The following is an 11,432-nucleotide window of genomic DNA, read 5'->3' on the forward strand; positions in this document are numbered from 1 at the left end:
CAAACACCCTCCAACGGTTCAGCTGAAGGAGCCTTCGTGGCCCGGGCATCCGTACCAGATGATTCTGGGCGACGTCAAAGCCGATCAGCGCTGCAGTGAGTGAAAATGAGCTAATAATATCTGGTTAACTCACTTACGGCCCTGCATCAGCTCGTGCTTACACTACAGTATGTATGACTGGGCGCATGTGGCTGTCAAAACCCCTCAGAATAACAAGAGATGAAATGTCAACTTTATGACCTGATTACACAAACGGGAGGGAAATAATCAGCAGGCTTTATTTTGGGCAGCTTTTCAAAATAAAATGACTGCAAGAGCCTGATATACACACTGTTTATGGATTTCTAACAAAATAATGGTCAACTTCCTTCACACAAAAATAATTTCAACAGAGCACAGTTAATGATTGAGATACTTGTTATGCATAAATTCATGTTAAAGGGCACCACGGCATAAAGACTCTTGACCTCTGGGAACTCCTGTGCCACTTATACAAACACATTTTGTCATCCGAGTCCGATCCAGTGTGGTAAAATCTCCAGAGTAGGTTTAGTGCCGTGCAACACAACGGCTGTAATGTGGCGTGACGGCGACTTTCCGACCCAAAATAATTACGCTGAACAATCGAAAGACACAGATTTGATATATTCCAGCCTCTTTAACCAAACGGCCCTCCACAGAGCTTTTAAAGATGGAAATGTTTCAGCAGCTTCTGTATTCATACACTCTTGTCAACAGCCTCCAAACTTGCGCTGAAGTTCAAACAGTTTTGATGTGATTGAGTGCCGAAAGTGAATTCTTATTTTTTTTTTTTCCACAATACCTTAAGTAGGTTACAAACACTCAGGAGAAGTCAGAACTGCGCAGAGGAACCAGAAAAACATAATAAAAATAAAAATAACTCCAAATAACTCAAAAGTTAACAACTGCGAAGCTGTATAGAAACTGGGGTGCCAAACATGTGGGTGGGAACCCCACAATGTGGCCACGGGATAAGTTTGAGGGGTCCTGAGATAATTAAAGGTGCACTGATCTGTTTTTTCTATATTTTTAGTTGTATAAAGCCTCTAAAAGGAGCCTGTGGATGAATTCTAAGAACTGAATAATGGACTAAAATGTCCCCTCACTTGAAAGAAAATGTTAAAAAATTGCTGCAGTACCGTGACTGACCAGCATTTGGCAGCCAGGAGGTAAAAGACTAAAAACAGAGCTAAAAGAGGGTAAATTGGATTTCTCCAGTGCTCTAAAAAAAAAAAAAAAACACCATTAAAATATACCATTAAAAAAAGGGAAAATCCATCTTCGGTTAAACTGATCACAACAAACTTAAATCAAACTTGATGAATCCCATTTTTTTTTTTTTGTGAGTTCAAACTATAGATCGAGACTCTACGTCCCTTTAGTTCAGCTTTCACAGGCAATAAATGTGTAATAGGGAAGATAAATGCACTAATCTTAATGACAGCAGGTGTGTGACTGAAATGTCACCGTCTGTCCTCCTGAAGTGGGTCGAAAACCAATGAAATTATTTATTAAACAGCCTAATAATGCTTTGATTTAAGAATATATTAAAGTAAATTACAGCCTTCAGCTAAATGCCAGTTTGAAACCAGCGACTGAGTAAGAATCATACCGAAATATTTATCTCGAGAACATTAGGCCATTCTCAGCGTCTCCCCGTTCGCTGGAGAAGCTGCTGAGACGTAAACGCGGTGAATCATTTTGCTGGCAGCTGACCAGCTGTGTGTGAACATCTGATTAAGTGAAACACAATGACTAATAACTGTGTGTGTGTGTGCTGAACCGTTCTCCACGAACACATCATTTCAAGGCTGATGGCGTCAAAAAAAAAAAAAAAAAGGGAATACTGTGCAAGATTTTCTTCATCCTGTCACTGAGAAATCAAACTTCCTTCACCACAGTTGGCAACATCTGGATTTAGCACACAAAACCCTTCGATGGACATCCACCAAAGCAGAAGCAGCTGCTGGGTGTGTTTTGTTATTTATTTTTTTCTGTACTGGTTATCTTGAAAATCTGTATTTTTAGCCACGTCAGCAGCTCTGGGGACGTCGATGTCAGCCGGTGGCGCCGGCGTGTTTTTTGCTCCAAAGTGAAATAATCGGGTCGACGACGGCTCCCTACTGGCTTCAATTACCGCTTTGCTTCCTCTCTAGCGCCACCGTGAGGTCGGCTGGTGGTTTCGAGTAGAGAAAGTGACGTTGGCGTGTCCCGCGCGATCAATTGCAACGTTGGTGATCCCTCATCGAGCGCCGCCATCAGATTCAAATACAAGATGTTGACACATTTCAAACACTACTTGGATGGGACATAATTGTACATAATATGGGTCAATTATTATCTGTGCCGCATAAAAAAAAACACCAGAACATCTGCACAACATCAGGCCGCGGAGACCGACGCTGCTATTATTGGATAAGAACACGTGATCGAAATACTTCTTCACAAAGTTTAAATAAAACTCGCAGTAAATGCCATAAAAATACAGTGAATTTTTGCCCGTATCACAAAATATCAACCTGAAAAATAATAGTTGTCATCTGTAAATCTAAATCTAAGCAAAGCAGGTTTATTTGTAAATCACATTTCAAAAACTAGGCAGTTCAAAGTGTTTCACATAAAAAAAACGTTAAAAGCATCAAAACATAAGTCAAAAGAAAATTACATTTAAAAACAATTAAGAATGGTGATTAAACATTAAATCTCTATAATCTTTTGCTCCCTGACATTTTACAGTTTTTTTGGTTTTTTTTTTTTTTATAGTGTAGTTGCAGCTGTGGTAGAGTACACCCATGAAGAAAAGAAAAGCGACTGGAAATAATCCTAAATTTATTGTAACCAGACTCAGATATTCATACAGTGAATTTTGTTTTTATGATAATTTCTGAAATGCTGCTGCTCAAACACAGCTGCTGCTACGGTGGAGACGTCTGAGGATATTAATTATGCTCAGCAGGAGTCCTCAACGGGTACAAAAAAAAAAAAAATCCCATTAGATAACATAACTTTAGCTGTTAGCGATACATTTACTGAGGTCACGTTCATAAAGTCGGAGGCGAGGAAATGAAAACGGGTACTGACGGTCTCTCGGTTTTATTGGAAGCTGAAGGTGCTGACTCAGCCCCCCCCCCCCCCAAAAAAAGGAAAATCACAGGTGTAATTACGCAGCAGAAGTAGGTCCTGACTGAAAGGGTAGCTCCCATTAGCTACACTAATTAATTAATCGTTAACAAGTTAATTAAAAGGCAGCACAGTTGCTCTGGTGTGTGCCGGCCCCGATGAGGAGGCTGTCTGACTGCAAGCTGCTCGTTCTGTTTCGAGGATTCAAGAGGCGTATTTACTGAATAATGTCTGAATCTGTCACCGTGACTTTGTCTTTTAAATGAATTAACACACAAATAAAGATTTTCATTCATATTTTTTTTTCTCTACAAAAGGATTTAAAAATATTTTGATTCCTGCAGGTGATGTCTTAATTGTCAATAATGAAAGAATATTTAATTTAAGAGGATATAAAAGGCAGGAAGTTCAGTTTGCTTACTTTGGGTGGTGTCAGCGAACACTGAATATCCCAAAACAAAAAGAAAAGGGATATACACAACACTGTTTATTTATGAGGCCTCTGTTGTTTTAAACATGATTAATCTGCAGGATGTGACTGAATAAATAAATAAATATCAGATGAAAAGAAAAGGCTCTGCTGGATGTCATGTCTGCTGTCTGACCCAAATCAATCAGTTGAGTCGGGTAGATGGAGGCTGCTGGGAAAGTTCTGATGCATGCTCAGCTTTATGTAAGCAAACTACTAATATGATCATGCTGCCATCGTGATGAAGAAGACTTTCAGTGGGAGAACATCTCTTGCTACAGTACGTGTCCTGCCAACATCCAAGTGACCTTATACAACATGTTTACATGTGAAATAATTTCCATTTGCTTCCCATGTGGATCCAGGAGTTGTCAATAAAATACATTTGCCACTCTGAGTGAATTTGTCCTTGATTTTTTTTTTTATTATGATTATGATTTATTATTTTATTATTATACATTTCTTTAAATTAAATCCTTAGTTTCATTATTAAAATATTTTGAAATCATTTTTAAAATCTCTGGTACAGAGATCTCAATTCTTATTTGATGGTTTTTAAATTTCATAATGATAAAAGAAAACTTTTTTTGACAGTTTGCTGTTAATGAAGCCCCGCCCCCCGGAGCAGCTGCTGTCCAATCACAGCTGTGCAAACCAAATCTTTGTATTTATAATTCGGATTAATTCTTTTTAAAACAAAAAAAAATTCAAGAGGAAAGATTTCATAACTGATTGACTTCCATACGTTCATGGTTTTGTCCACTTAAAAAAAAACAACAACATTTAAACAGTTTCTGTCCAGGCAGCCGGTGGACGCCATTTTGTTTGTTTTTTACTTAGTTTGAGTCAAAGTTGGAGGTTGGAAGTCTTCTGGAACAAAAACGGTAGGCCGCGTTTTTTTTCTGTAATATATATTAGTTTAAAACTTCTTTTCAAAAAGCGAACCAAAGTGTCCACGCTGCTGTCAGAGACGTCTTCGTGTTGTGCTGCTGAGATCTGGGTGCTCTAAACAGCTGTTGATGCTAACGGTGGCTAATGTGGCTAACAGAATGACGTAGTCGGCCACAGCAGCACGTGCTCAGTGGATGACTTTTAGGATTAGTGATTTTAGTGATTTTAGTGTTTTTAGTGTTTTTAGTGGTACACTGTTTTAACGAAATGGCTGCAGGAGGATCAGGGTGTCTTGTTACTAAAACAAAATCTGTCTGGTGAATCTGCACCGTAATCCCCTGTAAATGTGCAACATAGAGCTTGACAGACATAGCAACGGTAACTAAGGAGGACCGGGTGGAGGTGGGGGTGGAGGGTGGGGTTTTTAAGCAGCAGTTAATTCAAAAGGGATTGGGTAAATATGTTTGCTCATGTTTTCGTGGCTCTCTGTGTAATTATCCCCTCTCCATCATACAGGAGTGGGGGGTGGGGGGGGGGGGCTGTCAGTAAACCGTGGGGCGTTCAGGGGCGGAGGGGGGAAAGTGTGCACATCAAAACTTTGTAAGGGGCTGAACCTTTTCGAGTGTATGAAGGAGAGACTGCTGGCAGAACTGGGACAGTCTGGAGAGAACATCTTTATTGCAGAATTAATTGTTACACCTAATAATATATGAGCCTCCTAAATCGTGGCCGCGGCCGGCTGTCGCAGCTCCGAACGCAGCTTTGGGATTATGGATATAAAGAGATGTGACAAAATCATGCAAGTCTTATACTGTCAAAGTACTCAGAATAAACCCTCAACAGCTCTCGTATAATTTAACCAGGGTTCCCCGTTGGTCATGGAATTTCTGGAATATCATGGGAATATAAAAAGTCTACTCCAGAAATGGAAAGTCGGGAGATTTCATCTTTCTTTTTTTGTTGTTGTTGTTGTTTTGAAGGAATTTTAGTTGTCATTTATCAAAATATAAAATTTTCCGTGCAGTTATTTTTCTTTCTGGTGTTATTGAGCTTGTTTCTTGAGTGGTTTGATCTCCTTCCCGTTCGTCAACAATCACTTCAGTCGACGTGTGTTTCTTCCTGGAGCCGCTAACAAAGGAAAATACACATTTCAAAAGGCTTTGGCTGCAAAACAAAGAAAAGAAAAGCCAGATGTAAAGTTTGTAAAACTACTATTGAAATAATAAAATGTGGGAGAGGGAGCCCTTCACAGCTACCAACAGTAGGACCCATCGCTGCTCCGCTGCAGCCCAGTGGAGGAGAAGCTCCAGGCGGGGCAGCCCGAGGATTCAGTCATTTTGTTCTCAGCTTATTGTTTAAACATTTTTTAAAAAAACTTTCAGTTTTGTCCTGAAAATGCCTGGAAATAACGGGGCTGGGTTTTGTCTTCATGTTTTTATGTTCATAATGGAAATTTGACATTCGACTTTGAGTGGGAACCCTGTTTAATACTGGCAATAATAAAACAGCAGAACTATTCTTATAGTGAAAGTAGAAATGTGTTGGAATTGGATCCGTTAAGTCTGAAAAAAAAAACACGATTTATTTATTTTATCCCCATTTAAGTTAGCAGAGAGCTAAACCGGAAGTTAGCCGACTCCATGTTCTCCCCATAAAGAATGAACGATAAGTCAATGAACTGTGGAGAAAAAAAAGAGAAGAGGTTTATTCCAACTACAGTTGTTACTTTCCCTGAGAAGTTAACAGTGTTACACAGCACGATGTACAAAATGTAGACGGGTGGTCACACTTTAAATCATCACATTTAGCCGCTACGTTCCCAGTTCCCTAATTATTAAGGCATACAAGATCTGTCAACATGACAAAAAGCACCGTACAGTTAGTGTTTTAAGTAGGAATAATGAGCAAACTCAAAAGGCCTGTCCTACTTTTCCTTTAAAGCACGCAGTTTTTTCATTATAAAAGGCTCAGGCCCTAATCTCCTCAAGAACTACCCACTGTGCCATCCACTATTTTACTCCTTTCATTTTCTGTGCGTCAGAACTTCAATCCCTCTTCCACATATTACCAACACAAAAGTCCCAGCGGCGGTTTGATTGTAATGACCAGCCGCACACCCGCTCATATCTGTTTGTTTTGTGTGTTTTTTTAATCCAGTCAGTTTTACAGCTTTAAGCACACACACACACACACAAAAAAAAAATCAATGACAGACACATTTCCACTGATGGTACCGACTCTAATCAACTGTACTTGCGTTTGATATCAGGTACTTTTCTGGATTTCTTCTGCAGATAGTTTCCCCTCAAGCAGCAGGAAACAGCTCTGATGTCACCTTCGAATTCAATTCTACAATAAAACACAATAATAAAGTTTGGGCTTCGTGAGTCTTCTTAGAAATTCAATCGGAAGAGCACAACACCTCATTGATGGGGGAACAGAGTTCGACACAACTGGAACTGATTGGGAACCTGAGGACACTAAGCCCCGCCCACCTACAGCGGGAACCTGACTGCACCACAGGCCTGTCAATCAAACAGACACTCTCCCAAACATACCACTTTTAGAGGCCTAATATCTAATTAATGGCAAGATCATTTTCAGAAGAACTGCCAGAGAGCTAATAGGAAGGAGCGACTTCAGTGAACAACGCCACAATGACTTTTGGAATAAATGTATTGGCTTTGTATTTCATGAGAAGAGTTGAATGGGAGTCGATGGAGCCAGAACCTTCCTGGAGCCAACCCCTAGTGGCCCGGGGTGGTATTGCAGTTTAAGGCACTACAGCATTGGTCTCATTTTTCAGACCCGGAAAGCTACGTCCACTTTTATATACGGTCCACGGTTTGACTCGAGGTCAGCGTCAGTAGTAACACTTCAGCGTGTCCGAAGAAACGTGAATCAACCTGCGGCTAACTACGACCAGTGACGGAGGGACGGGACTCAAAGTTCCTCGAGTCTGCACCTACAAAGAAACAGAGTCCATCGCTTTGCTGAAGCTTGTGGTCGACTGCGTTTTCACATCACTTTCTAGTATCGACTCAGCTCGTGTGAAACGTCAACGGAGGCAATTCTGAAAATAGTACCAGATACTATTTATGGACAATGGAAAGACAAAACGAGTACGGTCGAGCTGAGCCGATCCGGTACCGTCACCGGAAAAAGGTGCTGATATTCTGATGTAAGGATGTTCAGGAAGCGCCTTATTTCCCCACATCCCGGTTCACTGTTTTACTCTCAGTCTGGATGGTTCACATTTTAGTGACGTCCACAGAGTCGTGAATGTCGATCACTTGGAACCCGGGGTTGTCGATCCCCAGCTTCTGCTGGTTGTTGTGGTTCCTCTGGTCCGTGTCGGTCCTGAAGCAGTGGACACAGTGCGGCGTGGTGACCCGGACGCTTTTGGAAAAGTTTGAGAAGTCCACGTGGTACTTTCCCGTCTTGGTGCGGGAGATGATGGGCAGGAAACTGTAGCCCCACTGAATCTCCTGCGGGATGTAGGAGGTCCGGACCTGGCAGAAGGAGCTGGTGGACTCGGCCGTCCCGTCCAAAAACACCACCAACTCAAAGTCCTGCTGGGGGAGGGTGTCCACCGACAGATCGTAGAACGGACTCGATCTGTTGATCACGTGGTAGAGCGTCAGAGGGCAAACGAAAAACAAGTTGTCCTTTCCGGCATCGACCGTGAAGTCGATGTCCACCTGGTCCAGGATGATGGTCTCTCCGTCCGGCGTGGTCGTTGTCCTCAGCAGCTTGCCGTAGATCTGGCTCCCGATCAGCAAGGTCTTTCGAAGGTTGGCCACTCGGATCAGGAGACACAGACTCCCTTTCTTCAAGCAGACGACGGCCGTGTTGCTGAAGGTGACGGTCTTCGCCCTTTTCTTGGGTAACGAGATCTTGGCCAGGACGACGCCGCACATGAAGCAGTTGATGAAGACTCCGATGAGAGACTGGACGATGATGAGAGCCACGGTGCCGGCACAGTGCCCGGTCAGCGCCCTGCCACCGTAACCGATGGTGGTCTGGGTCTCCAACGAGTACAGGAACGCCGTGGTGAGGCCGTTAACGTTGTCTATACACTGGACGTGTCCGTCCGTGCGGTTCTGTCCACTCAGGTCCCCGTTGCTCTTTGCGATCCAGTACCACAGCAGGCTGAAAATGAACCAGCTGCCCGTGAATGCGGCCACGAACAGGAGCAGGACGAAGCGCCAGCGGATCTCCACGAAGGTGGTCCAGAAGTCCAGCAGGAACGCGACGTGGTTACTGTACTCGATGTTGCCGAACTCGATGTTGCAGCGTCCGTCTTTGGTGACCAGGCGCGTCCTGCGGCTGCGGTGTCCGGCCGGCTGGATGTGACCCCGGAGCAGCTGGAACATCCTGGAGCTGCAGGAACAAACGCAATCTTACTGATTCCAGAATAATGACAGATTTGCTTTCCCTAAATCCCTAAATTTCCCTCAAAAGGCTTCACAGAAAAACAAGAAACCCACAAAGCTTCAACTTTGGGTTTAAAAGAAGGAATTTAACACCTAGTTGAGTCTCAGACAGACAAAATATTTTCAAATTTTTTGTTATGAGTGATTGATGATACCAGTTCATTTTAATGACCACATTTGTGTTTCAGTCTTTTTTCCCAGATGGTTTTTGCGTCCACTATATCATCTATTCTATATTTCTCTTACTAACAATAAATCCTGCGAAAAGACCAAAACCAACAATCAATTATTTATTCCCGTGTGCCAAAGATTTCCATCAATATCTTAAATCTCTTATAAGCACATCAATAAGCCCCACTGTTGCAGTACCATGAACACACACTGTCGTTTATTTAGCCTCAGTCACACACACACCATCAGGCTGCTGTACATGCCAACTACAGGTAATCTACAGCTGTAAGCAAGCCCACAACAAATGCACCATTTACCCTGTTTAAAAAAAACATTTGCTAATAAGTTCGGTGTCAAGCTGCTTTATGAACTTAGAGACTTTAAAAAATAAAAAATAAAGTAAATCTTAGCCACCGCTCCCAAGAAGCTGTGTTGGGTAAAGAGACTTCGACACAAGACAGAAAGATGAAATTCAAATAAATATTCAGCAGTTCAACTGTAGTGCAAGAAAGTTTGATCTGCAGGGAAATCGTGACTGCAAGAGAATGTCCTTCTTCATTATCAGATCGGAGATACAGCCGCGTACATTGAGGTCGTTATTTACCGGTTTGTTCTGTGCAGCATGAACCACGTGGTCCACTTCAAGTCTTGCATAACAACCGCTGATGACACTCAAGGCTGAGGTTCAAATTGGCCCTTATAATTCGAAAGATGCATATTTTTAGAATGACGTTTACCACACGTTAAGACTGTTCTTACTTAAAAAAAACTATTTTTATATCTTTGTTAACAGCTCCATCTCTTAGAGGCACAGTTTAGTTGTTGGGAAAAAAAAAATGTTTTCAGTTATTAAAAGTTAATAAGGATTTAAAAAAACACTCTTACCTTTAGCTTCCTTTAATTCTTTGTATTTTTTATAACATACAAACGTAATTGGTAAAGAAACTTGTTGTTTTAAAGATAACTTTCCGTTAAGAAACTGTAATCCTTCAGAGCAAAATCTGAAGAAATAGAAAGGTTTGGTTTGGACGTACCTGCTCAGCGACACCATGGGCCCCGACTGCTCTCTGGATCGCTGCTCGAACTCCACACTTCTTTTTCTTTTCAGCGAGTGGCCATGGAGGCGTTGGAAAGATTTTAATCCACAGTGAAATTTCCTAATCCCAGCCACATGCCACCGTGTACACTGGCCTCGTTGGGCCGGAGGAGCCAGCCAGAGAGCTCCCAGTGGGCGTCTGCGACCGGCAGCCCGACTCCTTTCATCGCTCGAACCGAAAAACTCCTGGTAACTCAACCGCTCGTGCTTCAACCGGGTCTCCGAGGGGCCGCGGGTCTGGACGGCGTGAGGAGGCGACTCCTCTGGAAGTTCGCCGTGAAGGAACTCTTTTTGCTTTTGTGTGGCAGAAGGTGCGTCTGTTGAAGGGGGCCGACGTGAGCACTCACGCTGTTTTTGTTTTCAGCCCTGAGAACATTTGGGATTTGCGTCGGGCCTCACAAAGAAATCCCTCAATTGCATTTCCCCTGATTCCCCCCGACCCCCGCCTCTCCCATCCGAACCCGTAAAAAGGCTGCCTCGCATTTGCATCAAAATGAAGAGCTGCGGGGACAAAATGTCTTTGCTGTGTTCTGCTGGCTGCAGAAGGACCATTTTCATATCCTATTTTCCTGATCTGCTTGGATGTAAGGGAGATATTGAGTTGGTGAGATCCCCCGCGGTGACGGACGCAGATGCCGTTAGCTGCATGTAAATGAAGAGAACAGGAGACGGTCGGAGATGCAGACGGTGTTCCTGTCGTATTGATTCTACTGCAGATATCCTGCAAAAAAAACAACTAAATCGTACAGGCCGTTGATGCAGCTTCACCACGACAAGGTCATCTCTCACACATTACAGATTCATTACAGGGATGTCTGCGAAGCCGTCCGAGCTCAGACCGGAGACGGAGGAGGAGAACCGGCTCCTCTCGTTCTCCATCAGCTCCTCTAGAGCTCAGTAATAAACTAATGGATCTTTTTTTTTTTTTTTTTGTCTGAACAGAAGCTTATCTTCCTCACAAAGTCAGACAGTAGTTCATCACAGTGCACTTTTCTTTTCCACCTGAGAATGATCCGACCTCGACGAACCGAAAAAGGTCACGTGACGAAGTAGGAAGGGGGGTGAAGTCCACGTGGAGGAGGAGGAGGAGGGAGGAGGAGGAGGAGAAGGAGGAGGAGGTCCGGAGCGGTTGGATGGAACAAACCCACGACTTTTACCCAGGAGACCCGAACCAAACATGGACCACGTTTAAGCCGAACCGTGATGTTGTCCTGACGCTAACCACGTT

At 43.0% G+C, this 11,432-nt stretch overlaps 1 protein-coding gene across 1 annotated transcript; it reads right to left on the reverse strand.

Moving 5' to 3' along the window:
* Window positions 1–5,896: 5,896 nt before the first annotated feature.
* On the reverse strand, window positions 5,897–10,542 carry LOC138632912 (ATP-sensitive inward rectifier potassium channel 1-like). The gene is made up of 2 exons (XM_069718807.1): window positions 10,143–10,542; window positions 5,897–8,884 (listed from the first exon to the last, which is right to left on the reverse strand). The coding sequence occupies exons 1-2, from the start codon at window positions 10,157–10,159 to the stop codon at window positions 7,753–7,755; spliced, it is 1,149 nt and encodes a 382-aa protein (XP_069574908.1). The 5' UTR covers window positions 10,160–10,542; the 3' UTR covers window positions 5,897–7,752.
* Window positions 10,543–11,432: the final 890 nt, after the last annotated feature.

The sequence above is a fragment of the Brachyistius frenatus genome, unplaced genomic scaffold, assembly GCF_029030835.1.
Source record: "Brachyistius frenatus isolate BFR_SWC_R1_liver_20210118 unplaced genomic scaffold, ASM2903083v1 Contig_200, whole genome shotgun sequence".
Lineage (NCBI taxonomy): Eukaryota > Metazoa > Chordata > Actinopteri > Embiotocidae > Brachyistius > Brachyistius frenatus.